At 41.0% G+C, this 16,453-nt stretch overlaps 2 protein-coding genes across 18 annotated transcripts in view; one reads left to right on the forward strand and one right to left on the reverse strand.

Moving 5' to 3' along the window:
• LOC106009942 (uncharacterized) overlaps positions 1-16,453 on the forward strand; it is a 132,164-nt gene that overhangs the window by 46,535 nt on the left and 69,176 nt on the right. The window contains exon 7 of one of the 11 annotated variants that reach the window (XM_087211712.1): positions 1,626-16,351. The exons of the other annotated variants lie outside the window; for them this stretch is intronic. Coding sequence (XP_087067838.1) covers positions 1,626-1,688 — 63 coding nt within the window. The 3' untranslated portion in view covers positions 1,689-16,351. Of the gene's footprint in view, positions 1-1,625; positions 16,352-16,453 lie in introns of those variants that run through there. 11 annotated transcript variants of the gene reach the window in all.
• The window catches only part of Znf143 (zinc finger protein 143), a 56,418-nt gene that overhangs the window by 21,269 nt on the left and 18,696 nt on the right, over positions 1-16,453 (reverse strand). For all 7 annotated transcript variants that reach the window (XM_087211701.1, XM_087211704.1, XM_013074605.3 and 4 more), the window contains 3 exons: positions 8,008-8,127; positions 6,065-6,140; positions 1,790-1,915 (listed from right to left, as the gene is read on the reverse strand). In XM_087211701.1, the coding sequence (XP_087067827.1) occupies positions 1,790-1,915; positions 6,065-6,140; positions 8,008-8,127 (322 nt within the window). The remainder of the gene's footprint in view (positions 1-1,789; positions 1,916-6,064; positions 6,141-8,007; positions 8,128-16,453) is intronic.

The raw sequence follows: 16,453 nt of genomic DNA on the forward strand, positions 1-16,453 counted from the left end.
ACCACTGAGCTAAATCCCTGGCCTCCGAGTTTATTTTCTTTTGGTCAAATAAAATGATTTCCCTGATGGTGGAAACTATTCCAAAATATTTCTGCTCTCAAGAATGACACTGTTAGGCTGGGGATTTAGCTCAGTGGTTCCACTGCCTGCCTCGTAACTGAAAGGACCCAAGTTCGATCCCGGGTACCAAAAAAAAGAATGACACTGTTATACCTAAAATGTACCAATAAAAGAATTAAAAAAAAAAAAAAGAAAGAATGACACTGTTGCTAAGTGTGGCCTGTAATCCCCACATTTGCAAGGCAGAGGCAGGAGGATTGCCATGAGTTCAAGGCCAGCCTAGGATACATAGTGAGACTCTGTCTGAAAAAAACAAACAACAAAACAAAACAAAAACTGATATATGAACACTGGATGCAGAGACTTACAGCTCTGTTCCTAGGCATTATGAAGTAAAGCCAATAAGGGATCATATTTAAACTTGAGGTTAAATCTTAATGCCTGAGTCGGGCATGGCGCTGCCTGTGATCCCAGCACTTAGGAGGCTGAGGCAGGAAGACTGCCATGAGTTCAAAGCCAGCCTGGGCTATACAGTGAGTTCAAAACCAGCCTCAACTACATAGTGAGATCTTGTCTGAAAAAACAAAAAAACATGGGCTGGGGATTTAGCTCAGTGGTGCCGCGGCCTGCCTGGCAAGTGGAATGTCCCAAGTTCAATCCCCAGCAACAAAAAAACAACAACAACAACAACAAAAAACTTAGGGCAAGGGATTTAGCTCAGTAGTTTTCACCACAAGCGCAAGGACCCAAGTTTAATCTCCAGTACCAAAAACAACAAACAAACAAACAAACAAAAACTTAATGCCTGGAAGAATCCTCCATAGAAATCTGCTAAGCTATTTCAGAATACTTACAGATGCAAACATTACAACATTTGAGGACACTTATTGAACCATGTTTAAAGCATCTGTACTAAAATCCCAAACTAAATGATCTCATGCTATTAGTACTTAGTCAATAACTTATAGTAGCATCTCTTATCAACAGTTTCGGAAATCTGTTCAGCTCTAATCTAAAATAATTACCTTTATAATATCAATACTATAAGTAATCAAGTATAAGGAGGAGAAGGGAATAAAGGACAGATAAGAATAAAGCACCACTGGGGCAGGGATTTAGCTCAGTAATGCCACCGCCTGCCTTGCAAGCACAAGGTCCTGAGTTCCATCCCTGGTACCAAAAAAAAAAAAAAAGAATAAAGCACCATTTAGGAAGAGAAGATGGGGAAATTTAAAGAGGAGAGGAGATGATTGCAGAAGTAATAAGTTTTTCCTTCTGTGTAGGTATTAGGGGCCCAGACATTTTCTTTAGCAGCAGCTTAGTGCAGAAGGGCAGGAGGGGCAATGAGTAAATTGAGAAATAACAGGATGTCTGAGGTGCTGTCTCAGTTCTGCTACTAAGGAAATGTGTAATCCTAGGTACATAGGCTTGTTGCTCATTTAGTTTCTGCAAACTGAGAGGGTTGGTGGTCTGGAACCACTGCTTATCTCTTTAGGGGATCTAAAAATTTCCCCAAATTCCCACTGTTCATCCTTTGTGAGTCCAACTCTGGCCCCTTGTCCTAGGAAGAAGCAGATCTGCAAACACCAATATGCATGGAACCCCAGGAGTTTAAGAGAAGCCCCTAATCTCGAGAACCTGAAACTCTTTCAGAATCCACTTCCCCAAGTCTCTTTCCTACAGATTAAAAATTCCTGGCCTAGATATGGCATTCTGGTCACATCAGTACCTGTATGAGTTCTAATATGTTTCTGTAGGTCTCCTGAAGTTTTGAAAGATTTAGTACAGTTATCTTCTGAACACCGATATGGCTTTTCTCCTGTATGAGTTCTGAAATGACTTTTTAATCCATAACCTTTAAGAAAAATTTAAAAGAAATTTAATTACACAATACATCTCTACACATCCTCATTGAGATTAAGCTTCAGGGGGCAGGGATTTAGCTCAGTGGTACCACCGCCTGCCTCGCAAGTGGAAGGTCCCAAGTTCAATCCCCAGGACCAAAAAAAAAAGTTCGAGATTAAGTTTCAGAATATAGCAGATACCAAGGACAAGATACTAGGTGACTACTACAGAGTAACTATTAAAAATGTGTGAGAGTACAGCCTGCTCAGGGCTTTCACATTAAAAATTCAACTACTACCTGCCTTGGAAGCGCAAGGTCCTGAGTCTGATCCCAGGTACAAAAAAAAACCAAAAAAACAAATCGAGTTACATCATTTCATCATCTCTGTTTAGAAGAGACTGCAGTCTGTGTATCTCTTTTTTATTTTTATTTATTTATTTTTTGGTACTAGGGACCTATCTCGGTTCCTTGCGCTTGTGCAGCAGGCCACGAAACCACTGAGCTAAATCCCTGGCCGGTGTATCTCTTTTTTAAAGTGCCCTGTATGTTCACAACTCAAATCCCAAAAGCTGGATTCAAAATAAGAAGTAAGGAACTGAAGTCAGGCCTGCTACCTTTTTACCCTGCCGGATGCATCCCTGGGCAGGCCCCTTCCCACTGCTAAGACCCAATTCTCCATGGTTCCTTAAGGGCTGTACTAAATTTTTTCACATTTATATCCTTTAATAGAGCATTAAAAAGGGGAAAAAAGGGGGGCAATAAAAGCTTGTAGCATCCTTCTGAAAAGCATCTACAAATGGACTAAGCTTATCAAGATGGGAAGCTTAGGGGCCAGGAATTTAGCTCAGTGGTTCCACTGCCTGCCTCACAAGTGCAAGGACCCGAGTTCAATCCCCGATGGGAAGCTTAGGGGACTGCCTGTCTTAAGCAGTTATGAAGAAGCTTCAATTCCTTGGCATAGAAGAATTTAAACAATCTTTGGGAGGTCTGCTTAATAGTTGAGAAGGTCAGTTATTTCAGTCAACTCCAGGATCTCAGGGTTGATTGTGGGTTATTTCAGCCAACTCCAGGATCTCCACATCTTTGTCCTGGAGCATTTGTTTAGTAGCTTCAATCATGACTTCAGTTTCATCTCTGAAACTGCAAATGCCCACCCAATTCTCCCAAGTTTCCTGGTAAATAAGTGTTCCTCTTCTCTAATCCACTTGGGACTTCTCCAGGAACCCTAAGACATCACATATTAAATATGTAATGCACCTCTCATGAGAAAGAAGGCTGTTATAGAGAACCACCAGCTCAAAATTATAATTTCGTCCTTAAGGAAATGTGATACTGACCACTCTAGTTGTGAGTCACAGATTTCTAATGTATGTTTACATGGATTTCTACATCTACCACCTGATCTTCCAAACATAAGCTCCTCCTAGGAAGACACGTTTGAGTGTTAGGGTGTCAGCTTTCATGTCCTTCAATAGATCACCCTTATGTTCTATTGCCAAGCTCTGAACACCTCCATGGCTATGGTCCATCAGACGAAAGTAGATGGAAGCAATTCCAGTGCAGAATGAGGAGGTCACCTTGTCCACAGTTTGTCTACAAACCTTCAGAGGTTGAGCAGGGCCTGAGTTACAACAAGCTTGTCTTTGGAAACAAAGGCATCTAGGATGGATGTTAATAACCTGCAGACATTTTCTATCTCATTGCTAACTGGTCCCATTTGGCAATTTTCTGAAGGCTTAATTTGCTAATTTCAGGGTTGGAATTACTGATCCAGTTCTGAGGAGGATCAAAAATAAACCTGGGAGTGGGTCCTTGAAGAACTTATTTAGAATTCTGGGGGCCAGGGATTTAGCTGAGTGCCACCATGCCTGCCTTGCAAGCACAAGGTCCTGAGTTCAATCCCTGATACCAAAACAAACGAACAAACCAACCCCAGAATTCTGAGGAAGAATATTACTATGATGATACGGTCTTCTGACTTCCTAGAACCTTCCATTAGTAGCTTGAGATAATACAAGGTCTCTGGAAATTGGCAAGTTATGATTCAGAGAATTTTGGCAATGAGGCTGATCCCTATCACGGTAGTACAACATTTCGGGAAATCTGATTCCAGGGCTGGAGATTTAGCTCAATGGCACCGCTCCTGCCTTGCAAGCCCAAGGTCCTGAGCTCGATCCCAGGGTACAAAAAAAAAAATCTGATTCCAGTAATTCTTCTCTTTCAGAGCAGCATCCACCTCTTGTAGTCCAGAGCAATTCAGCAGGACTGGGAGAATTTAGGGCATAAGGAGCCCTGTCCTGTGGCATCACTCTCAGCTGATTGATATGGATGAGTTGAAACACAAGGGCCATTAAGGGCTTGAAGAACAAACTAGGCTACCATTTTCTTTTATGAATCCATGGGCAGGTGGTGCACACCTGTAATCCTAGCACTTGGGAGGCTGAGGCAGGAGGATCATCTCAAGTTCAAAGCTAGCCTGGGCTAGGCAGTGAAGTGTGTGCCAACAAGGTAATAATCTCCAACATTGCATCTTTCATATGTGAGAATTATTTTCATTTAGTTGCCTGTAAATAGTACCTACATCGTACACTCCCTGGTGACCTTCTGGGCATACTATTTCAGAGCCAGTTTCAGTGTGGATGCTGCTTCAGAAGCAGTTTCTTGATCAGATGCAAAGAGTTTCATCAGGAGACACAAGACAAAGTCAGGCAGCAAAGAGGGCAATATGGTTTGTCCTACACTCTGAGCAATTCTAGTTTTGTACTGTTGCAAGATCTTAGATCAGAAGTTGGGAAGCAGTAACTTTTACACTCCTTATACTTTGTAGCTTTATCTTTTTGGATGTCCATACCCTTCCATTTTGCCATGCAGAGGCGGTGATACATCTCCTGGGATGCCTGTACACTGAGGGATCAGTGGGGGAACATGAAAGCGACAGCTCTGCTGCCAGGATACTAAACATAGAGTGTCAGCACTTGTATGTTCCCTGACTTTCCAGGATGCAAAGCTTAACACTGCTGACAATCACCAGCACTCTCTCTTGCAGGTCCAAATTGTCTTCACTCATCCACACAGTCATTTCCTTTAAGATTTGCAGTTGCCAAAGGTCTTTGGACCCTAAGGTCGGAAGTGTCCTCATACAGATAAAATATTTTGATATAAAACTTCCAGGTTCTCAACATCTCCATCAATAGTCCACAGTGTTTTTCCTTCATTAAAACTTGGTAAGGCTAATACCATTTCAAAGGATGACTCTAGATGGGCATGGTGGCACATGCCTATAATTCCAGCACTTGGGAGGCAGAGGCAGGAGGACTGCTGCAAATTGGAGGCCAGCCTGAATGACACTGTAAGTTCAAAACCAGCCTAAATTATATAGCAAGACTCTGTCTTAAAATAAAATAAAATAAGACTTCATTATCTCCAACTGAGTTTCATATTGCTGTTAGGGATCCACAAAGCTGGAGTTGATGGCTGGAATCATAGACTGATGATGCAGCAGACCAGAGCATGCATCCTCCAGGCTGTTGGCTATATGCTCCTCCTCCTCCACACCACAGCTCCCTCTGCTGGGTCTCCCCCTTGAGGGCTGAAACCATGTCTGGCAAGGTCCCTTCCTGGAGGCAGTAGCAACAGACCCTTCTCTTCCTTCTGTGCTCCATGAAATACTACACTAATTAAATTTCATATCAGCTTTTAAAGCTTGACTTTTATTTTTCCTGCTAAGACAAAGCAGAACGTAGCGGTATGTGATGGAGCATGCCTATAAATTCCAGCATTCTGGAAGCCTGAGGCAGGAGGACTGCAAGTTCTAGCCTAGCCTGAGCAATGGTGAGGGCCTATCTCAAAACACAGTAAAATAGGGCCAGGGATATAGCTCAGTGCAAAGGCCCTGGGTTCAATTCCCAGTACAAGACAAAAGAAATAAAATGTAGAGTATGAGTGAAACGCAACAAACACAGGAGACAGGGACATGTTTATGGTGAAAAGTGAAAACAGAGGGAGGGGTCCAGAGCAAGCAGGATAAGCAGTTTAGAGACTCAAAACTGCTCAAGCACCACTGCGGACTAGACAAGGATGAGGGCTAAGTTCTTGTCTCTGTCATTCTCTGCTTGACTCCCTACTGGAACCAAGAAACAAGAAAATTTATGTCTTTACCTGTTGCGAATGCTTTCCCACAGCCCGCATGCTCACACTGATAAGGCCGGTCTCCCGTGTGTGACCTCTCATGGACCTATTATTAAAAACACCAGCATGATTATATTCCCCTTATGTATTCCTTGGATTAAGATGGTCTCAACATACACTTATTTTTTTGTCCCTCACTGTTGAATGATTTTATTGTATGCTTTTATTTTTTTTTTGGTACCGGGGATCGAACTTGGGTCCTTGCGCTTGCACAGCAGGTAGAGAAACCACTGAGCTAAATTCTCAGTCCTGGTTTTGTATTTTTGAGAAAGACTCTTTTGTTTTTGTTTTTTTTTTTGAGACAGACTCTTGCTATGTAGTTCAGGCTGGCCTTGAACTTGTGGTGATCCTCCTGCCTCAGCCTCCCAAGTGCTGGGATTACAGGAGTGTGCCACCATGCCTGGTCTCTTGTATGCTTTTTTTGTTTGTTTGTTTGTTTTTTGGTACCGGGGATGAATTTGGGTCCTTGCGCTTTCGAGGCAGGTGGCAGAACCACTGAACTAAATCCCCGGCCCTCTTGTATGCTTTTTTATTTTCATTTATTTATTTTTTTGGTACCAGGGATCGAACTTGGGACCTTGCACTTGTAAGACAGGCAGCGGAACCACTGAACTAAATTCCTGGCCTCTTGTATGCTTTTTAAAAAAACAACATTTTCATGAAAACTATAGTCTAGAAATTCTCAATACAGACCTGAATTTGAATATTAAGAAGTACTCCTAGGCCGGGAATTTAGCTCAGTGGTTCTGCCGCCTGCCTCACAAGTGCAAGGACCTGAGTTCAATCCCCGGTACCAAAAAAAAAGAAGTACTCATTTTAAATGAAAAACAAGAACATTTAAGGTTTGAGTTTCTCTAAAAGGTCAAAGGTATTTTCATGAAATATATACATGATCAGAACTAGGAACAGAAGGTAGGGTAAAGAATGTTGAGGCTAGCAGGGCATGATGGTACATGCCTGGAATCCCAGCTATTTGGAAGGCAGCTATGCTCACCACTATACCCCCAACGCACACAATCCCAGCTATTTGGGAGGCTGAGGCAGGAGAATCATGAGTTTGAGGCCAGCCTGGGCAATTTAGTGAGACCTAATCTAAAAGAAATTCCCAAAAACAAAAAGTGGAGAATGCTGCTAGAGGCAAAGCTCCACCACTGCCTAGGGCCATGAACACGGGCACCTTTCTAAGCCTCAAAGTCCTCTTTGGACATTGGGAATATAATAGTATCTACCATGGGGGAGGGGCTGACAAATGAGTCATGAGGACAATGGCTGATGGTAAGTGAACCCTTACCACACACCTCATCAGGCCACTCTGTGTAGTACTTTACATGGATGCTACTAACTTACTTAATTCTTCCAACTACTCTGAGAAGAACATACTTTATGATCCAATTTTATAGATAAAGAACTGAGAAGTCAATCAACACACCAAGGTCACACACTATGAAGATATGCAGATGATCTCTAAGGTCACTACTTCAAAGTGCACACTTCCTGTCCCTCTGAAATTATTAAATGAATCTTAGCTATTATTATTAAGAGTCATGGTATAGTCTGTTGTACTTAGCTCAAATATCTGAGAGAACAAATTAACACCCAACTTTTGCTAGGTTCCTGCAAATCACAGTTAACAGAGTAATCACATCTTTCAAATAATTACATAAATTTTGTATTTGGCCAAAGTATTTAGATATACAGAGTCACTACTGTGGGCCCGAGAGGTCCAGGACATTAGAGCTACAGATGAAGAAAATATAGTCTCAGCCCTCAGAGAACTGAGTTTCCAGCACCTGTCCAGGCTTGTGTCTGAGCATGAGCACGAGTCACCATCTGTGTGAATCTACCATATGCCTTGTTAGTACTTATGTCCTAAGCATTCTCATAACTACATACAACACTTCTCTTCTGGATACCTTTAGATGGTGAGCTGTTGTATATAATTTTCCACATCCATCATATTCACATCGGAATGCCTTCTCTCCACTCTGTTGAGATTTAGCAGTTACTCTCGTCGCATGTCCTTGTAGGACAATCTAGATAAAGCAAAAAGGGTAATTTAGATTACTTACATGGAAAGAAAACAGAAGAAATTACAATAAAAAAGACAGAACTGGGGCTGGGGATTTAGCTCAGTGGTGCTACCTCCTGCCTCACAAGCACAAGGTCCTGAGTTCAATCCCTGGTAACAAAAACAAACAAACAAACAAACAAAAGAACTGTACAGTGTTCTGGACTCAGGGCAGGGACTAAGAGTCCCTCTGAGTCAGACCACTTGGCTCCCAGCGAGGTGAGCAGCTCGGGAACAGACAAAAAGGCTGGAGTCACAGATCTATTCCCAGCCTACAAAATCAACCCAAGTCAAAAAAAAAAAAAATCATCAACCCAAGTAGTATCTCCATTGTATGCAAGTATCCCTTGATACATTCAAGGGATGTGTCTATAGGATTGTGTATTTGGTTTTTTTTTTTTTTGGTACCGGGGATCGAACTCAGGTCCTTATACTTTTGCAGCAGGCAGCGAAACCACTGAGCTAAATCCCCGGCCTTTGTGTATGTATTTTGAGACAGGATCTTACTATGTAGCTCAGGCTGGCTCACTATGTAGCCCAGGCTGGCCTCAAATTCATAGAGACTGTCCTGCCTCAGCCTCCTGAGTACTAGGATTGCAGGTGTGCACAAAAAAACCAAAACCTGGGCCTTGGATTTAGCTCAGTGGTTTCACCACCTGCTGCGCAAGCAAAAGGACCTGAGTTCGACCCCTGGTAACAACAACAACAAAAAAAACCCACCAAAACCAAAAACCAAACAAAACAAAATTTAAAAAGGGCTGGGGATGTAGCTCAGTGTGAAGGCCCTGGGTTCAATCCCCAGTACAAATACATATATATATATAAATTTAAAAAGGGGCTAGGGCCAGGATTGGTGGCACATCCCTGTAATCCTAGCACTCAGGAGGTTGAGGCAGAAAGATTGCCATGAGTTTGAGGCCAGCCTGGGCTACATAGTGAACTACATAGTGAAACCCTGTCTCAAAAAATAAAATTAAATAAATAAAAAGGGGCTAGGGATGTAGCTCAGTGGTACAGTGCTTGTCTAGCATGTATGAGTCCCTGAGTTCAAATTTTTCTGCAGAGACTGCAAAAACTAAAAATAAAAAAGAGGCATTAGGATATCTGACTACCACATCATCTCCTGGCTGAATCACTGCAACAACTTCCAAACTCAGAGGCTGCTCCCTACAATGACTAAATTGATTATTTCTTTTTAATTGATTATCTTAAGAGTTAAGTCAGAGCAACTCACTTCTTGGCTTAAAACCTTTTTTTTTGAATCTTTAGTGTTAGAGATTGAGCTCAGGGTCTCATGCATGGTAGCCAAGTGCTCTACCAAGTTATACCCCCAGTTCTTTTTATTGTTTATTTATTTATTTTCCCCCAGTTCTTTTTATTTGAGACAAGGCCTTGTTAAATTGCCCAAGCTGGTCCCCAGCTTAAAATCTTCCTGCCTCTGCCTACTGAGTAGCTAGGATTCTAGGTATTTGCATCACCACATTCTGCTCAGTCTTACAATACACAGAATGTTTGGGTACAATGGAATTATCTTCCCTTTTATAGGAAATGTTTCTAAAGCTCTTTTTCTGCCCTTCCAGGCTAACATTTATATTCTCAATCCCAAATACATGTTTTATCCTACTTACAGTGCGCTTTCTACCTACTATCTTCCACCCTCTCCCTACCTCCCTCCTCCCTACTATGACAGACACTCTGAAATAACGGTTAACAAATGACTGGTTAAATACTTAACTTCATAAAATAAAAAATAAAACACGGTCCTGCCATATTAGGGCTCTCATTCAAACTAGTGAAACTGTCTAGGTTAATGAAGGGTTATACCAGAATTAATACAGTGCTGCACTGGGGGAGGGATGGGGGAAGCTGTGGTGGGAGGAGAGCTTGAGTCTACAAGTCTGAGACTAGCCTGGGCAACACAGTAAGACTCTGTCTCAAAAACAGACACCTTCCTCTCAAAAAATAATACAGGCTAGGCCGGGGATTTAGCTCAGTGGTTTCACCCCCTGCTGTGCAAGCGCAAGGACCCGAGTTCGATCCACAGTACCAAAAAAAAAGAATATAGGCTGGGAAGGGGCACTGTAGTTCAGTGGTGGAAAGCTTTCCTAGCATGTTTGAGGCCCTGGGTTCAATCCCCAGCACCACCAAAAGAAAAAAAAAAAATAATAATAGGGCTGGGGATGTAGCTCAATGGCACCCACCACACCTGCCTTGCAAGTGCAAGGTCCCGAGTTTGATCCCCAGTACCGCAAAAATAAACAAATAAATGAATGAATAAATAATAATTGCAGTCACAAGAGTATTTCCAAACTTCTAACGGAAAATACAAAATGGAGAGAGCTGTAGGGCATGGCAGACTTGTGTGTCTGATACATAACCCAGAAATACCCTTTGTTTTTGTTTTTTGGTACCGGGGATCAAACTTGGGACCTTGTGCTTTTGAGGCAGGTGGCAGACCCACTGAGCTAAATCCCCGGCCCACCAGAAGTACCCTTTGTACCCTCTGTTGGTTTGAACTGGGGATTCTGTCCATTTTTTACCCTAAATTATCTGCAGAGTCATCTTTGTTTTCTACTCCATAGTCATTACCCTAGGCTTGCTTTCATCATTCTCTCCTGTGTACTTATGATTGTACAAATTTCTTTTGGTCCTAATTTTTGTCTTTTCACCTTATACGCCACTATTTTTAGAATTCTCATTGTAAAACAGAGCTCTTTTGACCAGTCCTTTACTTTAAAATTCTAATGTCAGCCAGGCATGGGGGCACACGGCTATAGTCTGTCCCAGCACTGGGGAGGCTGAGGCGGGAGGATCACTGTAAGTTCAAAGCCAGCCTGGGCTACAGAGTGAGACCCTGTCTCAAAAATAAATTAATTAATTAAATAAACTAAATTCCAATGTCTTGGTTTTGCTTTCATTATTTAAGCTAGGTCTTCAGGATAATACTTAAATTTTCTCAAACATGATCCTAAACTTCCCTTTCATTTTCACATTCATTATATTATGTAGGTTACCCTCAAACATAATATTCTCAAATTAAGTTTCTATTTCTTCCAGACACAATTCAAACCTTTCATTATAACACTTCTTCTGCTTGGACAGTTCTTCCTTACCCCTCTTGTAAAAACTTGAAATTTCCCTTGAGAAGTTGAGGCAGGAGAATTACTGTGAGTTCAAGACCAGCCTGAACTATATTGTGAGATCTGTCTCAAACAAAACCAAACTGTTCAAATTTCATCACTAGAAGGGTACTTCTAGGTTATGTATCTGATATATGTAGTATGATTTAAAAATATGGTGAATGTCGGGCCGGGGATTTAGCTCAAAAAAAAAAAAGGTGAATGTTTACTAGTTTTTTCTTTTAAATTTGTTACAGTAAAAGACACACTGCTACTAATCACCTTCAAAATACTACCCCCTTGCTCTGAGCACACTTATCCTAATATTCTTGCCACATTCTGAAGCAGTTCTGGAAGACTTCTTTCATGTCTTTACTTGTGTTGTTGTGAATGCCCTGATGTTCTGAACCAATTCAAAATGTTTACCTTTCAAGGTGCTTTTGACTGTGGGGAAGAGCCAGAAGTTGCATGGTACCAGATCTATGAATAAGTGAGTGAAGACACAGAGTAATGTTTTATGAGCCTGCCTTTTGGGTGGCACGCAACAGGATTCACTATAGTTTTGATGACACCAAGTAAAAACACTTAGAACTTCCAGAACTGCTTCAGAAAGTGACAGGAATGATGGAATAAATGTGTTTGAAGCAAGGGGAAGTACTTGAGGGGAGGTTGATGGCAATGTGTCTTTTTTTTTTTTTTTGGTACTGGGGATCAAACTCGGGACCTTGTGCCTTCAAGGAAGGTGGTGGAACCACTGAGCTAAATCCCTGGCCTGGCAATGTGTCTTTAACTGTAATCAATTTTTTAAAATCTAAGCATTCACTGTATATTTCAATCATACCTCATATTATCAGAAGTGTTAAGTCAAAAGGGCAATTTTGAAGATAAAACTAGTAAAACACTAATCAGCTTCTAAAATCAAGCACCAAACTAGATAGATAGCATAGGTCCTTTTGATTTTAACATTCTTAGAAGTCCCATTCTTAGAAGTTGCATTCTAAGGAGATGCAATCCGAGTGGTGAATACAGGACTGGGTTTAAGGCTGAATTCCAGAGACCTTGGCAATGAAAAGGTGGAGTGCTCATAAGTGAAACCCTGCAGTGGGTGCTTTGCATAGACTAATTGGTCCCACATGACCACTCAATGAATTAAACATTATCTATGATCCACAAATAAGAAAAATGAGATTCAGAGTGGTTTAAGTAATGTAAACTTGCCCTTGATCAAAAGGTGTGAAGTGAGATTTGAGGTGACTGGCTCTTAAAACTCAAGGTGTTAACCAAGCAGGCTTCAGGAAGCAGTAGCCCAGTGGTGTATAACTGGCAGAGCTTATGAAGTTGGAGAGTGAGAGACTGGCAGAACTGAGGATAACCATTGCATTTTACTGTCTATTTCCATCTTAGAATCCTACTTACTAAAAACACACGAGTGGGCCGGGGATTTAGCTCAGTGGTTCCGGTGCCTGCCTCTCAAGTGCAAGGTCCCGAGTTCGATCCCCAGTACCAAAAAAAAAAAAAAAAAGGCACAAGAGATGTAATGTTTAGTATTTGATGTGTATAAATGTGTATATTATGGTGTAAATAATTTATATTTTCGTGGGTTTTTTTTTGTTTTTTGTGGGGTTTTTTTGTACCGGGGATTGAACTCAGGTCCTTGTGCTTTCGAGGCAGGCGGCGGAACCACTGAGCTAAATCCCCGGCCCAATAATTTATATATTCTTTCTTTTTTTTTTTTTTTGTGGTACTGGAGATTGAACTCAGGACCTTGTGGTTGCAAGGCAGGCATGGTGCCAGAGCTAAATCCCTGGCCCTTCCTTTGCTATAATTTGACCTAAAAAAACAAAGGGAAATTTTGAGCTGGGCATGGGTAACAAACCTAAGAAAGCATGGCTATAAACAGCCATGTGCAAACTCAATGAAGACACACAGGAGGCTGGTCTGCAATGAAGAGGAAGCAGAGATGTTAAGAAAGAGACTTATTGCGGCCTCCTGGAGGTGCTGGGAGGGAGAACAAAAAGGAGTGAGGTTTAGCCTCCTTTGCATTTCTAGTTCCTGTGAGGCCTAGCTGTTAGGTAGTTCCTGATCCCACCTTCCTGTAAACTCTGCCATATTCTTACAACATATCTTGTTTTTTTGTGAGCTTGTTAGAAACTTTTGTGTGTTTTCCAATTATTAGGGCTCTGATTAAAACACTGCCAAATCAAAGAAGTTTGGTCTCTAATGTAAATAAAATTAGTTTGAATGAATCGTTGGAAAATCACAGAAAGGCTGGGATCACAGGTGCTTGCCTATAATTCCAGTACTCCAGAAGCTCAGGCAGGAAGATATCAATTTCAAGACTATCCTACCCCATCTAGCAGCTCAAGGCTGGCTTGAACTACATAGCGAGACCTGTCTCAAGAACAAACAAACAAACAAAAAAACCCAAGAGGAAAGACCTGGTATTCTAACATAACATGTAAAGCATTAAAATAACATTTATATAATGGTTACAAATTTACAAATAGTATTCCCTTGAATTACATGAATGTCTCATTTGATTTTCATAACCTCATGAGATATGGAAGGCAAAGATTATCATTGATCTTGTGACAGATAAGAACTCTCAGATCTAGAGAAGTTACACAACTTGCCTAAAGTCACAGAGGTACTGATACCAAAGTAGAAACTCAACCAGGTTTTTTGTTTTCTTATTATAAATTATATGCTATTTCAATACTGTGTTACATTTTCAACTCAATTAAGGGCAGAGTACCCACAGGGCAATGAAAACAGACTCAGTTGGTCCCCACCACCATCCTCAGTTCTTACATCTGAACACACAGGTTTTTTTTGGTACCGGGGATCGAACTCGGATCTTTGCACTTGTGCAGCAGGCGGCGAAACCACTGAGCTAAATCCCCGGCCCCACACAGGTATTTTTAATTGATTATTTTAGGTTTCTGTTTTCATATTCAGCACTACTGACATTTAAGAGGATAACTCTGTTGTGAGGCTCTCCTACACCTTGTGGGACATCTACCCTCTAGATGACAAGCAGTACTTCCCCAGTTGTGACACCCAAAATCATCTCCAAACACTGCCAAATCCTGGGGCAAAAATGCTTCCACATGAGAACTACGTTTAAAATACTCTAGAAAACAAAGGTCAATTTAGTAGTACAAATAACATCTTCATACTACAGATGAAAGAATTCTAAACTATAAACATAACAATTTTTTTAAAAACCCTTCATCTTAGAAACAAGACCACAGGCCAGGTGTGGTGAGAGCATGACTGTAATCCCAGCACTTCGGAGTCTGAGGCAGGAGAATCACCACGAGTTTGAGGCCAGCCCAGGCTACATAGCGAGACTCTATCTCAAAAAACCAAAACTAAGCCCCTTTTTTCCCTCTTCACTATTTTCTTCCTTTTTCTTTTCTCTTTAAACTTCAGTCCATTTTTCCTTTCACCCTTTTTTCCCTTTACGCTTTTTCCTGTTCCCACTGCCATCCTGTGATCTTTAATAAATGTGGATATTATTACATACTAAAAAAAAAAAAGAAATGAGACCACAAAAAAATCTATTGCATTAGCTACTTGTCTCTCTAAAGTTCAGCTAAACACAGAGCTATGACTACATAAGCAATTCCTGCCAGAAATAAAAGGAACACCAAAGCATAACATCAAAAGCTATAGGTTCTGGGGCCGGGGATTTAGCTCAGTAGCACCGTGACTGCCTTGCAAGCACAAGGTCTTGAGTACAGCACAAAAAAAGAAGTTATAGGTTCTTCTTATTTAATACTTTAGTTCTTACTCCTTACAATTTTTTTTTTGGTACCGGGGATCAAACTTGGGTCCTTCCACTTCCGAGGCAGGCGCTGGAACCACTGAGCTAAATCCCCAGCCCTTATTTAATACTTTAGGATAGGCATTTTTTTTTTTTTTAAATACTACATACTGGGCTTTCAGCCTCCACTATCATAAATACCCAATCATTTCAAAGAATAATTTTTGTTTTGTTTTGTTTTTTTGGTACCGGAGATCAAACTCGGGACCTTGCCCTTTCGAGGCAGGTGCCGGATCCACTGAGCTAAATCCTCAGCCCTGTTGTTTTGTTTTGAAATAGGGTCTTGCTATGTAGTTCAGGCTGGCCCGGAACTCAATGGCAATCCTCCTGCTTCAGCCTCCTGAGTCCTGGGATTACAGGCATGTGCCACCATGCCAGGCTCAGAGAATTATTTTATTTTTTTATTTCAGAAGTTCTGTTTTGGTGGTGGAACCACTGTGGAAATCAGTGTGGAGTTTCTTAAAAAACTAAAACTAGAGGTTCCATTTGACTCAGGTATACCTCTTCTTGGTATCTTCCTGAAGGAATTAAAAGCATCATACCACAGCAATATATGTACACCCATGTTTATAGCAGCACAGTTTGTAATAGCTAAATCTTGGAAACAGCCCAAATGCCCATCAACTGATGAGTGGATAAAGAAGATATGGACTTTTTATACAATAGAGTACTGTTTTGCCATAAAGAAAGGTGAGCTTCAGATATTTATAGCTAAATGGATGGACCTTGAGCTCATACTCTTAAGTGAAATAAATAGGACACACATGTTTAAATACCGCATTGTTTCTCTGGTGTGAGAAACTGTGGAAATAAGGGCTGAGATGTATAATGGATGTTGGGAAATGGGAAGAAAGTGTTCAAATGGGAAGGGTAAGAAGGGAGGAGGGAGGGAGAAAGGAAGGAACAAGGAAAAAGTGAAAATAGAAGGAAAAAATGGAAACAAAGCTTTCATACATAGGGAGGTGAGGGGGCTTGAGGGGGAAATGGGATAAAATAAAACTTATTAATTTAAAAATAATAATAAAGGGGCAGGGATTTAGCTCAGTGGTGTCGCTGCCTGCCTTGCAAGTCCAAAGTCCTGAGTTTGACCCCCAGTACCACAAAAAAAAAAACCCCAAAACAAAAACCAAATAATAATAATAAAGGGCCAGGAATTTGGTTCAGCGGCACCACATCTGCTTAGCAAGTTCAAGGTCCTGAGATCAATACCCGGTACCAAAACAAATAAATAAATACAAACATACATACATACATAAAATTTTAAAATTTTTTTTAAAAATAAATAATTAAAAAAAAAGAAGTTCTGGTCTAGCTTTAATGAAGACACAGTATGAATAACAAAT

The sequence above is a fragment of the Heterocephalus glaber genome, unplaced genomic scaffold (assembly GCF_053883595.1).
Source record: "Heterocephalus glaber isolate CG9 unplaced genomic scaffold, H.glaber_assembly_v1.0 deba00001428, whole genome shotgun sequence".
Lineage (NCBI taxonomy): Eukaryota > Metazoa > Chordata > Mammalia > Rodentia > Bathyergidae > Heterocephalus > Heterocephalus glaber.